The sequence below is a fragment of the Chenopodium quinoa genome, unplaced genomic scaffold (genome assembly GCF_001683475.1).
Source record: "Chenopodium quinoa cultivar QQ74 unplaced genomic scaffold, ASM168347v1, whole genome shotgun sequence".
Classification (NCBI taxonomy): Eukaryota; Viridiplantae; Streptophyta; class Magnoliopsida; order Caryophyllales; family Amaranthaceae; genus Chenopodium; species Chenopodium quinoa.
The window spans coordinates 717,647-736,556 of record NW_018742720.1 but is presented as its reverse complement, the minus strand read 5'-3'; the positions used below and the strand labels follow the sequence as shown (position 1 = coordinate 736,556).

Below are 18,910 nucleotides of genomic sequence, written 5' to 3'. Positions count from 1 at the left end.
CCATTACAAGAGACTTTTATATTAAAATTTCAATTTCCATTAATTTTAAATACCGAGCATGGCTTCGAATTTATCAAGTACATAATGTATTTCGTAGTATGCAAAATTAACAATAGTTAGATATTTAGATAGGTTTCTAAATATCACTTCTGAATTGGTTTAAAGACAAAATTAAATACTGTACATCATAATTGAACCTTCAGTCCAAAAATCAAGTCCCTCTCCCAAAATGTTTGCCTACATAAGTTGTACTTTATCACGATGTTCTCAATCAGACTATGAAGGAAAATATAGCTTGATGATACCCTTCATCTAGATTTCTTTCAAAGCATACATAAATCTGCTCGAAAATCCTTTCAAAATAAATATCTTCTGCTTGAAATTCCTTTCAAAATAAATTTTTTCTGCTTGGTATTCACACACTAGCTCCTAATCTTCTATTACCATATTTACCTGCAAGAACGAGAATTAAAACTTATTTAGCATATTCACAGAGACACAGGCAATGGAATATTGCAAGTAACAAAACTAATGATACCAACAGAGCAAGTAATCCCCAACAAGGGAAAGGCAAAACAAAATTCAGCATACAGACAAGGGCGGAAGGGACCCAAGGCTAAAATCCTAGGAACCGAAAACTGAAATTCCAGTGTCAATTTAATCTAGGTCTCATGAAGGCATCAAACCAACAGGGCATTGATCAATTTAAGCAAAGTTAATACTTCGTATTTAAAATTTAATAACATACGAAACAGGACAATACAAGGAGATTATGCTAAGTATCAAGTTCCCAAATTCCCTCAGAAACCTAGGAGGCAAATAGCACTATAAAGTTTTTAGGCCACTGAAAACACCACAAATACCTTCATTCCGCAAAAGTGCACTTTGCCTTTTCATTAGTTGAAGAGATGACAAGTCTATTTGGGTTCCTTGTGTAACACTCTCTGGTCTGATGGTAGCAAGGGAAAATTGGGGAGAGGGGGGGGGGGGGGGCGGTTATATCTAATCTACTCTCATAGGAATATAGGATATGAGCTTAGGTGTGAATTGGTCCACAAGACAGCTTATTCACGCTAGAGGCCAACTTATTAACTTTCAATTGATAGAACGCAGTAAGTTCAAGAAATTCAGACACATTTACAGATCAACTTAAAAAACAACGAGATAATTGGCTTTTAAAATATGGCAAGATAGATTAAGAATTGAACAATCTCTTTGATGACTTTAGCACTCATTTTTCTGACAAACTACCTTAAGAAATGCTTGGGAATGCTGAAGCATTAGTATTTAGTACAATTAATAGTATCAAATATTTTAGAGCTTTCATTATGCATAGTAGATTATATCATGTCAAGTAAGGATGAGTTTGCATTAATATATCTGGAGTAGAACGACTTTACATGAATATAACCAGATTTAGAGTTAACATAACAGGCCTTCTAAAAATGGAGTGTTGCATCCTACAGTCTAAAATAAAAATCTTAACCCCCCATTCCTACCCAAACAATATTCTAGGTGTGTATGTTTGGATAGAGAGAAATGAAGGGAAAGGAAGAGAACAGAAAGCGAAGGATGCATCACCCCTCCCCTCATTTCCTTTTCCCTCCCTTTCCGTACAATGTTGTTATCCAAACATAGTGGTAGTCTGCAAACATTGATCATCAAATTGCACTATATGAGCTTCAAGTTTTCCTTCCAAATCTCTCCATTGTTGGAGAGATCAATTTCTTACAATTTGTTATCCAGATGAAAGATTCTCCATCCCTTAATTTCCCTTCCCTTCCTTTCCTTTCTCTCCATTTCCCTCAATCCAAAAAAAGTATAGAGGAAAAAGCAATAAAGATAGAAACAGAAATGTGCGAAACTAATTTACCGGCATAAATTAAAATAAGATGTGCCAACTTACCCAAAATATATTCCTCTGTGATTCATATATGCACTTGAAATTTCTACTCAAGAGGCTTCCAGCTGATGTATAAATGAAATTAAAACAAGTCACATGCAGTATAAGGGAAATAGAAATGCGTGGAATTAATAACCTTGTGTTATAAAGATGGTGATACCAAAAATAATTACCTATTAACCTTATCTGATGCAAGCTTAGCAACCATTATCTTAGGATGAAATAGAGTAAGAGAACCTATTCGAGCCACGTCAAGTTCCACAATGTGTCCAACATTATCCAAGATTATCTCCATAAACTGAAAGCAATGGGGAAGTAACATATAAGTAGAGTGCTATGTATTCAAATGCCTGGAGATGTAAACAAGTTATACAATAATACAAGATACTAATAAAAAGTATCTACTACATGGATGACAATTGGTCAGATGAGCAATAATAATCAAAATACATGCATAATGTGATTGCCAACTAAACTCAGTTACATACTTTCTTATGTAGTTGCAATATGTGATGTTGTAAGTGTGATACTGAGTTTACTCTATACTATTCAACTGAAAAAGTAAACCCTAGTCATGTAATTTCTCCCGGGAGGTTAGTAAAAATAAGAACCCCAAAACGAAAAGAATCAAATGGGTCAATGCGTATAAGTTGTACCGAGTTTAAACACAATTTCCAAAAGCACCATATGGTCAAATCCAAAAATTAACAGAAATAACAAAGGAGGATTTAAGATCATCACTTAACAATAATGTCACAAATAAGGTAATTCTATAGGACTACAGGTAACATGGCTTTAGATCCAATTCATACATTTTAAATTGATAACTCTATTTCAGTTCATGCACATTTATGGAAAAAAAAGAGCCCTGATTAATGAAATATACCTCCAGAAAACTCGAAACTGATTTCCCGCCACACCGAATTATTACATCATTCAGATGTAAGCCAACAGATTTGGCAACAGAGACTGGTATAACCTATTTAAAGTTGCCAAAAATCATTTAGTAAGATATAAATTAATACAAAACAATTTGATCAAGTTGGACAGTTCCAATCTATATAAGAAAACAACTGAACAGTTGCAAAGGCCACAGAGATTAAATCAAAATATGCTATTTACAACTATGAGCCATATCTTGGTAATTGCTCAAATTTATTTTCACTACACATTCCAATCAATCATTTACTAATTACTGCAGATTAAATCATAGTTCAACAACAGAACTACCGTTTCCTTAAACCTAATAATAGGGTTCCTAAACTAAACCACAACCCTTATTGGGGTAAATGAAGGAATTATACAATTAAACATAAGATCACATGAAAAAGAAGTTAGCACGTATCAGCTAAAAACATTTAATATAGAATAAGTAAAACACTAGCAATGCATTCTAATAGGGCATTGGAAATGCTAGGAAACATGTATCAGCTGAAAGAAGTAAAAGAAGTTAACATGTATCAGCTAAAATCATTTAATATAGAAATTACCTTTTCAACAAGAACACCGTTGGAAATGTTAGGAAACGTCTGAATAATTTTCTCTATGACGTTTAAATCAGCAACGTAAAAATTACTTGCTTCTATTCCCAAAAAAGGTGGACAAAATTCCCTATTGAGGAAAAAACGACAACACTCCATGAGTTTATAATCGATAATACAAGTACATTGCATAGTAAGAAATATACTCAAATAAGTATCAACAAAATTCTTCACAGCGCAGTAAGTATATGCATCATATAGACAACAACATTCTACACAGTCCATACTCCTATAGTCTTATTCATGTGGTCCATTAGACTAAATGAGCTGATGAGCCAAATGAAAACTTCGAAGAAAGAGAAGAATAATCTATGATACTTGCCCATATGCGCCATCAGTGGCGGATCCAGGATTTGATTAATAGGTGGTCCCATCATCGTCCATCGACCGCATAAAGTATCAAAAAAAAGTCAAAGCTTGTATAATGAACAAAAAAAAAAATTACAAAAAAAAGTTCATTTCATAAAGTAATGCAAATTCGTATTACTTAGCAAACAAACAACTGATCCAGTCTTTAAAGTGGCCAACTGATCGCTTAGCCTGGAAACAAACAACCAGTCGTCCAGGGGCATAGGTGGCGTGACTAACTACCTCGTACCTGTCCGCAACTATCGGCCATGCAAAACAGTCGGTATAGTATGCAATTGGATATCAAAGTTTCGATACTTAGCAAAATCGAAACAAATTTGAACGAAACATTTTTTGCATAAACATTCATACCCCGGCCCCTTGGCCGGGTAAAAGATACAAAAGAAGCCGGTCATTAAGACCGGAAAAATATTCAAAACCCCGGCCCCCTGGCCGGGTAAACAAAAACAAACGGCACGCAGGCCGTGAAAAGAAGACATAAAGCTTAAGAAGGGGGCAGATCTTCAATAGTAGCAGCTGCCGCCTGGTTAGCATTCTTTTTGCTGGACTCGGCTTCAGCTGCATCCCTTTTCGATGCATCTCCCCCAAGCGGCACAAGCGCCACCACCGGTTCCTCCTCCTCCAACGCCTCGTCCTCAGCAGCCGCCAGGATCTCTTGATTATATCTATCAGAACACTGACAGTACGTTTTTTCCCAGGAGGAAAAGTCGGCATTGGGGAAGAGGCGGCCCCAGGTCAGGCGCTGGATTTGAGCAGAGTCTTCCATCATCTCTCGGACCAGCTCCTTCTTTTCTTGCTCGGCCTTTTCCGAGAGCTCCTGAGTAAGACTCTTCTCCTGGGTCACCAGGCGTTCCTTAACGTGCGCCAAGGATTTCTCCAAGGTGTCGTATGAGGACATTTTTTGGCAAAGAGGTCTCAGCTCGGCCTTGAGATTGTTGATGGTCGCCTCCAGCTCGCTATTTTTCTTCTGGGCCGCCTCTAACTGAGCCTGGATAGCAGAAGTAGCCTGCGCCTGATAATAAAGAATGTCAATTGTCAGAACCTCATTTTGGGCAATTTGAAACATTGCCTTATCACAGTCAGAGGCGGCCATAGCTTTTGCAGCCTTTACCTCTTTGTTCTTCCTGTCAAGCGGCTTGCGAAGGCCGTTCACTCGGAGCAGGGCCTAAGTAAAAGGGAACAGGCGTCAGTTTTCAAACAAAAAACAGACGTCCTGGAATTTAAATAACCAAAAATATGCTAAGTTTACCTCAGCAAGGACCCCTGAAATCCCGACTAGATCAAGGGTGCCGACACCCCTGACCGCCTCCCTCTCAGCCGGAGGGACGGCTTTGATCATAGACTTGGCCACCTCGACCAAGTCTGGCTCCTGAGGGCCGGCTGCATCAAGCATAAACAAACGGGTTAGACCAAGTAAGGAAGGGAGCAAGTCTAAAATTCACAAGGACAACTTCATACTTCTAGGTGGCCCGATTGGAGTTTTAGATGGAATGGACGGCTGTTTCTCAGCCGCCGCATGTTTCCTGGCAGAACCAGGAGAGCTCGCAACAGTCGTCCTCCGGGTCTTGGAGTCCGGCTGTTGGGAAGAAGAGGCTCTTGGAGTGCCCGTCTTTAAAAAAAAAAAAAAAAAAAAAAAAAAAAACAACACTCGGTCAGTATATGCATAAACCCAACTCCAAAACGAGAGTGAAAGGTTCGAAGCTCACCAAGGGCACCCCCTTGTTGGGGGAGTCGATTGAGGACTGTTGCATGATGGAGGCCCGCAACATGGCCGCCGCAGTCTTGGAGGCGGTAATTTTGCTCATGGCGTCCGCTGCAAAAACAAATAGCAAAGTTAATAAAAAGTCATAACAGTAACGCATGGAAAAACAGAGTATTCGACAAGTCGGCTACCTCTTGAACACCGACTGCTGAGGCCACAGGCGACCAAAAAGTACTCGTCGTAGAGCCATTTGAAGCTCGGGACGCAATGCAGGGGTACTTGCTCTCGTACCCCTGAAGTAGAGTCGACCCGCGACTCTACTTTAAAGAGTCCTTTATCCAGGATCTCTTTCTTAGCCTTGGGGGGAACAGGCAGCATGCTGCGGCCGCCTGCAAGAAGAGGCGGATTCCTGTTCCACCTGTTGAAACGCTTGTTCAGCTCTCTGTCTAAACTCTCAATGATAAGGAAGGTGCTTCGCCAGTCCTTCCACTTGTTTGCTTTACCTCTTGTCATGAGGTAGCCTCTGTGGCTCGTCAATTGATACCAGCCGGTACCGCCTGCCTTAGGGGGCCGGCTGAGGTAGTTCATGTGGGAGAAAGCCTCGAAGTTTGGCTCCACCCCGTGCAGTTCACACCCGGCCACATAGCCGAGTACGTTGACCCAGGAGTTCGGGGCTAACTTCCATAACCCCAACTCATACCCATCCAAGATCCGCTGAAAAGCCGGATGTAGTGGGAAGCGCAGCCCAGCCTTGATGGCCGCCTCGTAGCAGCCAAAGCAGGCGCCATCATAGCTAGTACCAGCCGGCCAGACGACTGTGTCTTCTGGATCCGGCACGAAAACTAAAAAGCCGGGGCCCATTGTGTGGTTCGCAATAAAGCTCCCCACTTTCTCTTGCATGGCCGTGATCCGGCCCCGTGGGACAGTGCATTAGTAGGGGGTATTTTGCTCTCGGTAAGAGGCGGATGGTTCCGCCCAATTGTCCCCCTTCTCAACTGCGTGAGAAAGCCTCGCCTCTTGTAGGCGGCTGTTTTTCTCTTCTGTGTCCAGAGAAGTATGACCAGAAGAGCTAGATTCGAATTCGTCCTCTGACGAGTCCGAAGAGGACGACTCCTCCCTTCTCCCAAAGGGGCCCGCCTTCTCTCCTTCAAAAGGGGCAGGAGAGAATGTAGACTTGTCAATTGTAAAATTGGAAGGGATCACTTTGACTCCTCCCTCAGAACTGTCGGCTTTCAAGCCGCTTTGGTTCACTTCCACATCTGGCGCCTGGTCAGATGTTTCACTAATCGGCACCCTGTGGGAGGAGCCGTCTGAGTTCGAAATCCTAGCAGTTCTTTTTGTTCTGGCCATCATGTTCTGCATAGACACAGAGACAGTCGGACTTTGTATAAAGGGCAAAGATGGGTCCGGAAAAGGGCAGGCGACACTCCTAGTCCTAGATTCAGCCGTCCCCGGTGACCGGCTGATCACTAACCTAGGTCGTGTCGTGTGCTTCCGTGGTGCCATTTCAAAAAAAAAAAAAAAGAAAAAAAAAGAAGAAGAATAAAATAAAGAGAAAATTAAGAGTAAGAGAACCGACGGTTACCTGAACGAGTAAAGTTGACGGAGTTCTGAAAATCCTGTGCAGTCGGCTTGTCAGAGCAGGCGGTAGGCAGAAAGGGTCCAAAATGTCAGAGCAAGTTCAGGGGTCCGAATGTTCTCTCTAAAAGTTCTCAAATGTGAAAATGACTGAAGTCAACACTCCCTTATATAGGCGAAGTGAGAAGGCGAAGGGTCACTTCCAAAATTCAAAATTTGGGCGGGAGAATCTCTCGGCCTTTCGCCGAGTGACACCTGTAGCAGGCCGTCGCCTGTTACAGTGCGACACCTGTCACAGGTAACACGTGACATGTCACGTGCTACCTGTGAGGGGCAAATGATTAGGGGATTTTGCTCCCACCAATCGGAATGCGCCACGTGGGTCAATCAGGTCCTGCCAAGTGTCCCCCAGTTGGAACTGTCAGGGTTTGCCACGTGGCACACGCCTATTCGTCCACCCTGGACCTATTATGTCACGACACGTGGCATCCTCCATGCCTAATGGAGAAACCGGCCACCTAGGCCCAACTTCCAAGGGAAGCCCAATCAGCCCTAGGTTAACCTAAACCTAGGATTGACACGTTTCCCAAGGTTATAAATACCTCCCTTAATCCTCATTAAGGGAGATTACGCACATTTAACACTCTCACCTAGAGAGACCCAATCACTTTTATTTCCGTATTAATTACTCCTTAATCAAGTACTAACTTGACCGTCGGAGGCGGATCTCCAATCATCCGGAGCATCCATTTGTTTTGCAGGTACTGGCGTCCGGTTCCAGTCTCGGAATTGTAACTCTCCCGCAGGACATCAGAAAACCCCGAAACAGGTTGGGTGTTCCATTGTTCTCTATCTCGACGTTGTGCTCTGCTTGTTCGAGGGTTTTTGCTGGAGATATTTTCGGTGATCACGCAGTGTCTTGTGCCGGTATTATGGGTATTAAATATCGATATAATGCTTGTTCGGGATACCCTTGTTGATGTTTGCTATCGTTCTGGGATTTCAGCGAGAAAAGAGGTTGACATTGGGTTGGCTGGAGGGAACGACGAGATCCTCTGACCCGCGGATGTGTTACTTTATTATGGGATCGTGGTCGCGATGTCTGTGTTGATTTGACAGGGTCTTCTTCTTTGACACAGTCAGTGCTATCTGACTTCATTCCTGGGCGGGTTGTGGCTGATGCAGCTCATCGGAAGCGGGTTAAGTATGAAGCTCGATGTCAGGCGATTGGATATGGTTTCATTCCCTTCTCCTTTTCTTCGTTTGGGGAATTAGAGAAAGAGGTTGTTGCGTTACTGAAGCGGATTCAGAGGTTCTCGACGACGCAAGACATTGGGGCTCGTGCTGCAGCTCATATCTTCACTAGGGTAGGATTTGCAATAGCTAGAGGAGTGGGGGCCCATATTGTATCTCGGCTTCCCACTAATTTATTGTAGGTTGTATAATAATAATAATAATAATAATAATAATAATAATAATAATAATAATAATAATAATAATAATAATAATAATAATAATAATAATAATAATAATAATAATAATAAATAAATAAATAAATAAATAGAAGTAATATGGAGTATCAAAAGATAAATAAAACGAGGGTTGTATTAAACTTATTAATTATATATCAATAATTGTGTAGGATTGAGAATTTGAGAATTGAGATGGGACAATATTGTAAACTTTTGATTTTGTGTTAGGGTCAAGATTGTGTGAAGAAAAAGGATCGTACATTTTTTATGAGACAAGAAGTAAATCAAATTAGTGGAATTTAGTAGAAAGAGAGAATTTTTATGTGTACAATATGCTACTTTGGACTAAATAATTACTTAAATCACAAAGGTATTTTATATTTTAAAATAGTTTTATAAAATATCTAAAAGTAATTAACTTTCACTTTATTTTATTGCATACAATGATGATTGATGAGACAAAAGTCAAAAAACGAGTACTAGCAATTTGCAAGTTAAAAATTGACAATATTTTTGTTTGAGGACATAAAGTCATAAATAGATGATATATATATGAGAAGTCGAGGACATTTATTTTATCTAATTGCAACTTGCAAAGTCGGCAACAAGCATTTGTGTACTATATAATACTCGTTGGATCGAGCTTATCTTGCTTGCATCAATGTAAGTCACTTATATAAAGTATCATTGAAACACTTAAATACTCCACATGAAAATGAGTTGCAACAAGCTAATACTCATCGTTTTGCTCATCGCTTTCTTTGTAGACCTCTCTTACTCTCAAGCATCACCAGATCTTTGTCATCCTCGCGACAAAAATGTACTCCTACGTATCAAGAAATACTTAGGCGACCCTGCCTCGCTTTCGTCGTGGGATCCCAAGACTGATTGTGCCGGATGGAATGGAGTCCGATGCAACATTGAAGGTCACGTTACCACAGTTCAATTTGATGATGCTCAAGATATCCAAGGCCCAATACCACCTTTTTTGGACCAACTTCCTAATTAGTATACACTAGACCCTAGTGTAGGTACCATAACCTACACCCCCTACAAAACGCAGCGTTTTGCGTTTTTCCCCTACCCCCACAAACTACAGTAACTACCCCCACTAACCACAGTAAAAAAAAAAAAACTATCCATATCAAATTATTCTCTCTCTAAAAACCATCTTCTTCATTTTTGTAGAATTTCTCTCTCATCAACACCGTCGAATCGGAACGAAATTCTCTTCAAATTATTGCAAAATTGCTTCAAAACACTTCATAATTACTTCAAATGTCTGATATTCGAGATGAAATTAAACAACCGCAGCAGCATTTTGATAAAGAGTAAGTAATTTTGTTCATTTGATTACGATTTTAGTACAATTTTTGTATGAAGCATAATTTTGGTTCTTTTCCTTGTGATTGTAGAGTGATTTTGCAAAAAAACGCTTTAGAGAAGAACATGGAAGATAAAACTGGAAAATCAGAGCAAAATGTTACCAAAGAGTAAGTAATTTTGTTCATATTCTTGCGATGACAATTATAGTGCGATTTTATGTGTGAAACCTAATTTTTGTTCAATTTTTTGCAATTGTAGTATGATTTTGGAGAAAAATACTTCACAGACGAGTAATTTGTTGAAAATTTCTGAAGAAATGTATGAACCCTAACTTTTGTAAAACCTAATTTTTGTTAAAATTTTTTGCGATTGTAGTAATTGTTCTAAGATTTTACTGAAAATAACTAAAACATTAACAATTTATTAAATAAAACAGAGACGATGATGATGATGTACCTCTTCAGTCAAGAGTAGACAAATTGAAAAAAAACCGCCAAAATGATCCAATTGTAGATCCGGAACTTTTAAAAGATATTGACAAGTCAATTGGTACGGATTTAACAATGTCTCCACTACCAAGGTAATTAGTCATTTACAGAATATATTATGTTCATGTCTAATATGCTAGTTGTATTTGATAAAATTGGTTTTATCTTTGTTTAATATGTTATTTGTATATGATCATATTTGATACTCATAATGTTCATTTATAGATATAGTTATGATCATATATTTATATTTGTTCATATGAGTATTTATTGAGATTTAAAAACAAAAGTACATTTCATTGAAACATCATTGTATATGATCATATTTGATACTCATAATGTTCATTTATAGATATAATTATGATCATATATGTATATTTGTTCATTTGAGTAGTCATTGAGATTTAAATAACAAATATACATTTCATTAAATCATCATGCACATATATAAATATGATAATAATCATTTCAGTGATATGCATTCAAACTAATGTCATGTAATTAATTTATAATGTAGTGATGTGCCATTTAGAGTGATACACTTGCTTCAATTTAGAGATGGGAAATCTGAACCATTAACTCTAAAGAAGGTTATACAACAAAATGAATATGGTAATAGTTATGAAAGATACACTTTAAACAAGTAAGTTTATATGTATAAAATAATTGTTTTTACATTCAATTATTGTACATTGTATATATATACCAAACTTATTAGGTAATTCTTAAAATTTTAGTGAAAAAAAAAAGGTTCGAGTGAAATTTGTTATGTCAAAATCAAGACCACCAGAGACAAATCAAACAATAAGGTATAAAAGCTTTATACAAAATAACTAATTATCTTCTTCATTGTATAAATTAGTTCATACTTTAATATCATATTATATAAAATAATTCTGTTTTTTTTAAGTGAACAAAGTGAGAACATTCCTGCTACTAATGCAACAACTAAGAGTGTGTCTGCTACACATAACACAACTGACAAAGAGAGCAGGGATGAAAGGTATACTAATGATCAATTTTATATAAACAAATGTTCATTTTTATAACAGTATATTTTATGTACAATTTATGTGCATTTTTTATTTAAAGTATTTCTTAATATTGATTTCAGCAAGCAAGAAGAAGTTCAACCAAAAGTGCAAAGCAATCCAGTAAAGAATAGTCTTGGCCAAAAGTAAGAAAACTTAAATGTTCAATTTAGATAGACTATATGTTCATTTGAAAATCAGTACAAAAAAGTTTGCTCATGGCCAATAGTAATATAAGTTATATGTTCATTTTTTTATTTACTAATCAAAATTGTAAATTCAAACATATTTTTAATGAAATATCAGAAAACCCAAAGATGATTCAAGAATAACAACATTAAAGGACAAGATGCAAGAAATACATTTAGACATAGAGAGAAACCCAAAGTATGTTTAAATTTAAATAATTGAATTAATTTAATCAATTAATGAATATATTTCAAAGTTAATATCATACATTTACAGAAAGTACAAAGAATCGACAATCAGAATTATGAGAAATCTCAAAAGAATGGAAAAGGCAAGCAAGGAAATCAGGAAAGGTAAATGATCATATTTATTGAATATTTTTGTTTAATAGTCATAAATATCAATTTTAACAATACTATTACTTTTGAAGGTGAAGCAAAAAAGAAAGAAAAAGGGCCAATAGAAGAGAAAACTGTGGAAAAAGGTAAAAATTTTAAAATGTACATTTTTATTACAAAAAATGTTCATATTGGAAAAGCATAATATTAAATATTCAATAAGATTAAAAAAATTAAATTTTAACTAAATAAATTTTAATAGAAGTACAAGAAGGAAAAAAAGGGACTGAAAAAGAGAAAAGCCCTAAAGACAAAACTGTGGAAGATGTCTTTCCAAAGACAACAAATGTAGAAGGTAAAAATTTATAAATGTACATTTTTATTACATAAAATGTTCATATTGGATCTACATAATATTGAATGTTCAATAAGATTAAAAAAATATATAAATATTAACTAATTAAATTTTCATAGAAGGACAAGAGGGAAAAAAAGAGCCTGAAAAGGAGAAAATCCCTAAAGAGAAAACAGTGGAAGATGAGTCTACAAAGACAACAGATCCGAAAGGTAAATAGTGGAAAATGTACATATTCATTACCTGAAATGTTCATTTATATTGTATATAGTAAACTTTTGTCATCCAATTTAATAATGTTTATTTAATCTTTTATATTTGATCATTTCATATGCAGCACAAATTGCACCTGATTTTGTTCAAATTGAGGATGAAACTTATCTTCTAGATCAAGATGATGATAAAGTTTCCACAAAACTTAGTGAGGAGACAGCTCCATCATCACAAAAAAGTGATCAGTCAACCAAAATGAAAACAAGATACAAAATGGTTGCAAGGAAAAACAAAAACAAAAGCCTTGTTGTTGTGCCAAGTGGTAGAATTACAAGGAGCCAAGGTAATCATAATACTTTTCTGTTACACAATAAATATTACACTTTCAAATATACTAACATAAATTTTTTTAAAAACAATAGATGTTCTGTTAGATGAATCTAAAAAGGGAAGCCTGAAGAAGGATGTTGAGCCTGCTAAAGAAACCGCAAAAATAGGACAGAAGAGAAGAATGTCTACAAGGAATTTTCCTATTCAAAAGGAAGCTGATGCACCACCTCCAGCACCTACTCCAATAAAAAAAATGGCAGGTGCTCCTGCTGAATATCCTCCAGACCAAGGCAAAAAGGGTAAATGTTCAATCTTAATGTATAGAATGATCATTTATGATGGTATATCATTAATGTTCAATTTCAATATATAGGTGGGAAAAAGAAAACTCTAGAAGTGAAGAAAACTTCTAAGGTTGCTGGCAAAAGAAAAGCAGGTATATAATGATATATTATAAATGTTCAATTTCTATATATAGAATGATCATTTGAGAAAACAATTTTGTTCATTTTATCATTTGCTTACTGTACATTTTCAATACTTAAACAAAATTATATATTTTAATTTTCAGATGTCAGTCCTGCCAAGAGAAATGCTGGAAAGAGAAAAAAAATACAAGAAGTACCATCAGATGAACCCTCTCAAGATCCTGACAGTGATGATGATAGTGAAGAGTCAGTTTATAGAGCAGAAGAAGAGCCTGTCAGTGAGGATGATTATGAGGTGGAGGAAGAGGAGGAAGAGGAAGAAGTAAAGCCAAGGAAGAAACAGGCAAAGAAAGGGAATTCAGTGAAGGCAAAGGTTGAAAAGGAGGAGCAAAAGATGGTACTGTATGATGAAGGAAAGATTGAAGGTAGGAGAAAAAAGAAAATGAAAACTGAAATGGTTCAAGCAATAGAAACTGATGAAGTTGAGGAAATTCAGGAAGATGAATTTGAGGAAGAGAAATCTTCAAAGAGAGGAGGACATGTGAAGTTCATTGCATGGATAAAAAAGATGACACCTACCCAAAAACAACAAATTATTGATATAGGGTTAGGATCACTTCTTGACATTAGTTTACCTCAACTTGATCAAAAGTTCTGTAACTGGTTATTGGGAAGTTTTGAAGAAAAATAGCCAGTATTTTGAACTACCAAAGAATGAAAAAAATAGAAATTGAGTAGAGGATGTTAGGGTAGTTTATGGCTTGCCTACAGGAGAAATTCCAATTGTTGAGCCAAAGTCTGATAAAATTAGTGAGGAGTATGCAGAATTTCTGAAGAAATGGAGAAAATCATGGTCAGGAAAAAACTCCATCAGTGAGTCAGGTATGATCAGTTTTAAATGTTCATTTTAAATACATTAAATGATCAAAAGTATAAATGTTTTGTTCATTTTGTTTGCAGATTGTGAATGGATACATAAATGATAAATTCACCAACAACAGACCACCAAGTGAACATTTCATTACTAACTTTTTAGCAGTGGCTGTGAACTGCTTGATGAAATGTGTATCAAACAATCAATGCCATTTCAAATTTCTTTATTCTATGATGGACAAAGAAAACATAAAAAATTTGAACTGGTGTCAGTTTGTATATGACTCACTTATCAAATGTCATGTTGATTGGAGAAAGCAGCAAGGCAAGGGGTTCTACAAAGGCCCTCTTCAATTTCTGATGGTATATTCTTAGATACAAGATGTTCATTTAAATTTAAATAAATGCACTTTTTTTTATTGTTTATGTTCTGTTCCATGTTTTCTTTTTTCTTGTAGTTGTTCTATTTTGATAGAGTTCAGAGGTTAGACAAAAGGCCTCCAAGAACAATTCCTATCATATCTGCATGGAATAGAGACATGGTTCTTGAGAGGTTGAAGATTGAATTAGAATTGGGATTTGGGAGAGGGAAAATTCTACCAAGGATTGCTGCAGAAGTTGAAGAAAGTCCTAAAGTTATAAAATGATCACTTTTGTTAACATAAATGTTCATTTGTATAATCTGAAATGTTCAACTGCATAATTTTTAATATTCATTCATATAGGTTTTTATGGATGATTTTGTTTCCCTGGTAAAAAACAACTTGTTCAAACCTGTCAAAGCTTTCTTCAAAATTGGTGAAGGCAAAGGATATCTTCCCTGGAAATGACTTGGTGAAAAAAGTTGATGAAGTTTTAGGAAAGGTGGTAGCTAGGGAACCATCAATTCTAAGCCAAGATGAAGAATTCTTTGGCAGTGAGGATTTCCTAAATGCACTTGCACAAGCTGAGAAGAATCTGATGCAAGGGTCTGAAAAGCAAACAACTGAGAAGCAAATGACTGGGAAGAAATTAACCAAAAAGGGAAAGGAAAAAGAACAAGAATATGACATCAGAAAAGCTTTCAGCTTGGGGTTGACTCCACCTTCTCCAGCCATTGGTAAATTCTAACTAAAAGAGACTATATATCCTAATTTTTATATGAAAAATTCTAAATTTGTGGTCTAAATTGTCCTAAACAGAAACAGGGCCCACCTTTTCAACACTTGGTGATATAATTGAACAACCAATAATTTCAACAAATGGTAATATGTTCATATATTTAATAATAATGTACATAAACTTAAGTAGAAATGTTCATTTCTAATTATTATGTGTAAATACTATTAACTTAGTGTATCTCCAAAATGATGATTTATAATACAGCTGGAGAAAAGGATGTGGGTAAAACTTCAGCAGCTTCAGAACAAAGAATTGAAGAATTTTCTAGAACTGGTATAATGTTCAATTAAAAAGTGTAAAATGTTCATTTACAAACAAGAAATATTCATTATTAATTGTATTATTTTGTTAGACGCAGCAACTGGTTCAAAACTTGATGCTGACACTAGGTCAGATAATGAAGGATTGCCTAGAACAGGTATAATGTTCAATTATAAATACTCAAATGTTCATTTACAAAGAAATTATATTATATCTAATTAAATTTTTTCTTAGATGCAGGATCTGGTTCAGTGGTTGATGCTGACCCTAGGTCAGATGGTGGTGAAAAAAGTGATGATCCAAAAAACACAGTTGGAGGTGGAAAACAAAACAAGGAAGATGTTTTTGAAAAAAACAAAAAATGATGAAAAAGTGGAGGGGTAAAATCCTGAAGACATGTCTTACTATTAGGGTTATGTAATGGTGTAGGATAAAATATCTAGATGGAACAATTTAACTTATGTTACTATCGTGTTGTAACTTGAAACTGGTGTTTCTCAAACTATTGTATGTGTGAACATTATTTTGTTGAATATGTAATATGAATGTGTGGTTTATGTTAAATCAATAGGTTTATGTTAAATCAATATCTTTCATTTTATGAATTGAAAATGATTCAGGGTGTTACATAAGAAGCTTTTATTTTATTAATATGTACTGACATTGTTTCACTTTTCAGTGAAAACAAGAAGATTGTTGCTTCATCCTCAAAAGTCACAAAAAGGTACATTATTTATATTAAGTAAATGTTCAAAAATAATAATGAACATTTTCATATACCTAAATGTACATTTGTGTTATGTAATATGACCAGGAATGATGATAAGAAAAAGTCAATTGCAGAAAAGAAGAAAAAAACTGAAAAGGAAAAGGTTGAAAGGTATAATTTCAAATTTATTTATATACACTCAAATGTTCATTTATGTTCCTCATAATTTTCTTAATTTAACAATATTTTATATTGAACAACAAGACCAAAACGCGAAAAGAAAACACTTCCTCCTGCTTTCCGATCTCCTTACTTGGTCAAGTACAAGGATCTGTTTAAAGATGAGAAAGCCATGAACCAAATTGCAGTAGACTTTGCTCTTGGTGGAAAAGATGAAAGGTAATTACTTACACTAATTAAACTTAAGGTTTAATATCTTTTATAAAAATATGTTCACATTCATATTATTAAATGTTCATAATGCAGTGCACTCTTATACTATGATGGCTTGAATCTCATCAATAGAAATGAAATGAAAACTCTTGGAGATGATGTTGAAGTGACAAATTGTGTCATAGATGGATGGGCAAGGTTTCTTAATCATAAAAAGCCGAGAAACAAGATTTATTTCTCAACAGTGCTTCATGTTAGTCTTTCTTCTTTTTTTATATTATTGATTCTATTTTCCTATGATAAATAATTGCTAAAAATTCATTTAACTTCTATATGTTTGTTTGTATTTCAACAGCACATTATGTGCACAAATAAAGTTTGTCAAGAAGGATCATCAATGAAGACAAGAATTAATGCCTTCATAGAAAGAATTGACAATGAACTGAAGTTGAATAAAATTGACAGCATTGTTGGATATAAACAGGTATTAATTCTTGTTTAATACAAATGTTCAATTACCTTCAATATATTGTCCAATAACATTATATAATTTGTTCAGGTCTTCTTCCCAGTATCAACTTCTCAACATTTTTTTCTGTTGTGCGTCAATCATATAGAAGACAAAATTCATATAATTGACAATAGAAAACTACCAAAAAAGGTATCAGTCCAAGCAAAATATGAAGAACAACCAAAAATGATGGTGAGATAATATGTTCATTTATAGTTGACTACATGATCAATTATATTTTATTAATTGTTCATGTCTTCATCACAATACAAACTTCTAAACAATTTTTACTCTTTTTTCTATCAGTTAAAAGGATTGGCAGAGTACATGAAACACCTTGGATATCAAGATGCAAAAAGAATTGAAGACTACACAGTTGTTTTGGAAAAGATGAAATGGCGTAGCAACAATGACTATACAAACTGTGGAGTTTACATTATGAAGCATATGGAAACCTTCACTGCTGATCCTAATGAGAGCTGGATTTGTGATTTAAAACCAAACAATGTAAGAGTTATAAATGATCAATTATTTAAGATATAATATTCATTTATGAAACAGTAAAGATTGTTTAATTAAAATTTGACAATTCATTTTGTTCAACAGGTGGAACAAATTAGAAATCTAAGGCTCCAATACACAGCAGAACTGATGTTATTTGAAGAAAACACTGAATCAAGAGCAAATAGAAGGAAAGCTAGAAAATTTGCAACTTTGTAGTTTCAAATGTTCATTTACAACTATGTATATGTTCATTTCTTATATATGACTATTTTTTTTTTTTAGAAGTAGACTTATGGATTTTATTTTAATATTATTGTAATTGATATTTCATTTTAATCTTTGAATGAAAGTTTTTTATATAATAGATCGAAAATTCAAAATTACAAAATAGTAATTAAATCAACATTACAAAAAAGTCTAATGTTTATAAAGTTCTGGAATACTAATTATTTATCTTTATTAGCCAAACGTTTAGCTACACTTGTATCAAAAAAGGCTAACAACCTATCATATTTAGAAGAAATCTTTTTAGAACCTAATTGAACATTTCTTGATTGAAGAATTGGAACACGAGCACCTTGATCATTTCTTTGAACTGTGGGAGGAGTAACTTGAACATTCTGAACAGGAAATCCTTGATCATTTATTTGAACCGTAGGAGAAATAACTTGAACATTTGTTGATTGAACATTCCTGGAGTTGGATATGATCATTTCTGGATTGGTGTTTGAACAATTCTGAGTTTGATTTTGAACATTCCTGGGAACAGTAGGTTGAATAACAACAGGAGATTTTGTTGACGCACTAGTATGAATTGGAACTCTTGGATTAATTTGAGAGTAAGTTTTAACACCAGAAGCACCTTCATTTGCACCAAAATTAGAACAAGGTTGAACAGCAGAAACACCTTCAAGATTTAAATCCTTCGCCTTTAAAAAAATTAAATTGATCATTAATAAACCAGTATATGATCAGTTACAAACACTTATACAAACAAATATGGAAAAAAAAAAAAACCTTAGCAATAGATGAAATATCAACATCAATAGATATGATAGATGAAAGAGAGCTTTCACCAGTAGCCTACAAAAAAACCAAAAAAAAAATATAAAAAATAAAAAATTAAATAAAAAAAAATTATAATATAGATCATAAATGTTCATATACCTGATCAAAATCATTGGAAATACTATGATTTGATTCCTTAGAACTAGAAGGAATTTCTTCTACAACAG

At 35.1% G+C, this 18,910-nt stretch overlaps 3 protein-coding genes across 8 annotated transcripts; all 3 read left to right on the top strand.

The window, feature by feature from the left end:
* The first annotated feature begins 9,474 nt into the window (after positions 1–9,474).
* On the top strand, positions 9,475–13,954 carry LOC110722959 (transcriptional regulator ATRX homolog). The gene is made up of 15 exons (XM_021902230.1): positions 9,475–9,896; positions 9,981–10,058; positions 10,150–10,209; positions 10,328–10,471; positions 11,290–11,382; positions 11,494–11,556; positions 11,717–11,797; positions 11,876–11,952; positions 12,030–12,083; positions 12,200–12,292; positions 12,412–12,504; positions 12,630–12,848; positions 12,928–13,134; positions 13,209–13,271; positions 13,407–13,954. Exons 1-15 carry the CDS (start codon positions 9,844–9,846, stop codon positions 13,952–13,954), a joined length of 1,926 nt encoding a protein of 641 aa, XP_021757922.1. The 5' UTR covers positions 9,475–9,843.
* Positions 13,955–14,123: 169 nt separating this feature from the next.
* LOC110723069 lies at positions 14,124–16,409 on the top strand. 6 transcript variants are annotated; one of them, XR_002511662.1, is made up of 8 exons: positions 14,130–14,499; positions 14,595–15,235; positions 15,318–15,380; positions 15,502–15,570; positions 15,650–15,715; positions 15,793–15,938; positions 16,238–16,282; positions 16,373–16,409. XR_002511662.1 is itself a non-coding variant. In XM_021902350.1 (7 exons), the coding sequence occupies exons 3-7, from the start codon at positions 15,097–15,099 to the stop codon at positions 15,921–15,923; spliced, it is 468 nt and encodes a 155-aa protein (XP_021758042.1). In that variant the 5' UTR covers positions 14,124–14,145; positions 14,224–14,499; positions 14,595–15,096; the 3' UTR covers positions 15,924–16,141. The 6 variants fall into 6 exon arrangements, 5 of the variants coding, with proteins under 5 accessions (XP_021758042.1, XP_021758044.1, XP_021758043.1 ...); XM_021902350.1 differs by lacking the exons at positions 16,238–16,282; positions 16,373–16,409 and having other exon boundaries at positions 14,124–14,145; positions 14,224–14,499; positions 15,793–16,141; XM_021902352.1 differs by lacking the exons at positions 16,238–16,282; positions 16,373–16,409 and having other exon boundaries at positions 15,656–15,715; positions 15,793–16,141.
* LOC110723068 lies at positions 16,288–17,970 on the top strand. Its single transcript, XM_021902348.1, has 7 exons — positions 16,288–16,438; positions 16,532–16,666; positions 16,754–16,913; positions 17,016–17,144; positions 17,220–17,363; positions 17,478–17,678; positions 17,778–17,970. Exons 1-7 carry the CDS (start codon positions 16,305–16,307, stop codon positions 17,889–17,891), a joined length of 1,017 nt encoding a protein of 338 aa, XP_021758040.1. The 5' UTR covers positions 16,288–16,304; the 3' UTR covers positions 17,892–17,970.
* Positions 17,971–18,910: the final 940 nt, after the last annotated feature.

Bases quoted from the DNA above. Each gene is read 5' to 3' on its own strand.
- LOC110722959 (XM_021902230.1), top strand. From the start codon at position 9,844: ATGTCTGATATTCGAGATGAAATTAAACAACCGCAGCAGCATTTTGAT. The intron at 10,210-10,327 runs GTATGAACCCTA...TAAATAAAACAG, and splicing joins TTGAAAATTTCTGAAGAAAT to AGACGATGATGATGATGTAC. The intron at 11,953-12,029 runs GTAAATGATCAT...TTACTTTTGAAG, and splicing joins AAGCAAGGAAATCAGGAAAG to GTGAAGCAAAAAAGAAAGAA.
- LOC110723069 (XM_021902349.1), top strand. From the start codon at position 14,200: ATGTTTTGTTCATTTTGTTTGCAGATTGTGAATGGATACATAAATGAT. The intron at 14,500-14,594 runs GTATATTCTTAG...TTTTTCTTGTAG, and splicing joins GCCCTCTTCAATTTCTGATG to TTGTTCTATTTTGATAGAGT.
- LOC110723068 (XM_021902348.1), top strand. From the start codon at position 16,305: ATGTTCAAAAATAATAATGAACATTTTCATATACCTAAATGTACATTT. The intron at 16,439-16,531 runs GTATAATTTCAA...TTGAACAACAAG, and splicing joins GAAAAGGAAAAGGTTGAAAG to ACCAAAACGCGAAAAGAAAA. The intron at 16,667-16,753 runs GTAATTACTTAC...TTCATAATGCAG, and splicing joins CTTGGTGGAAAAGATGAAAG to TGCACTCTTATACTATGATG.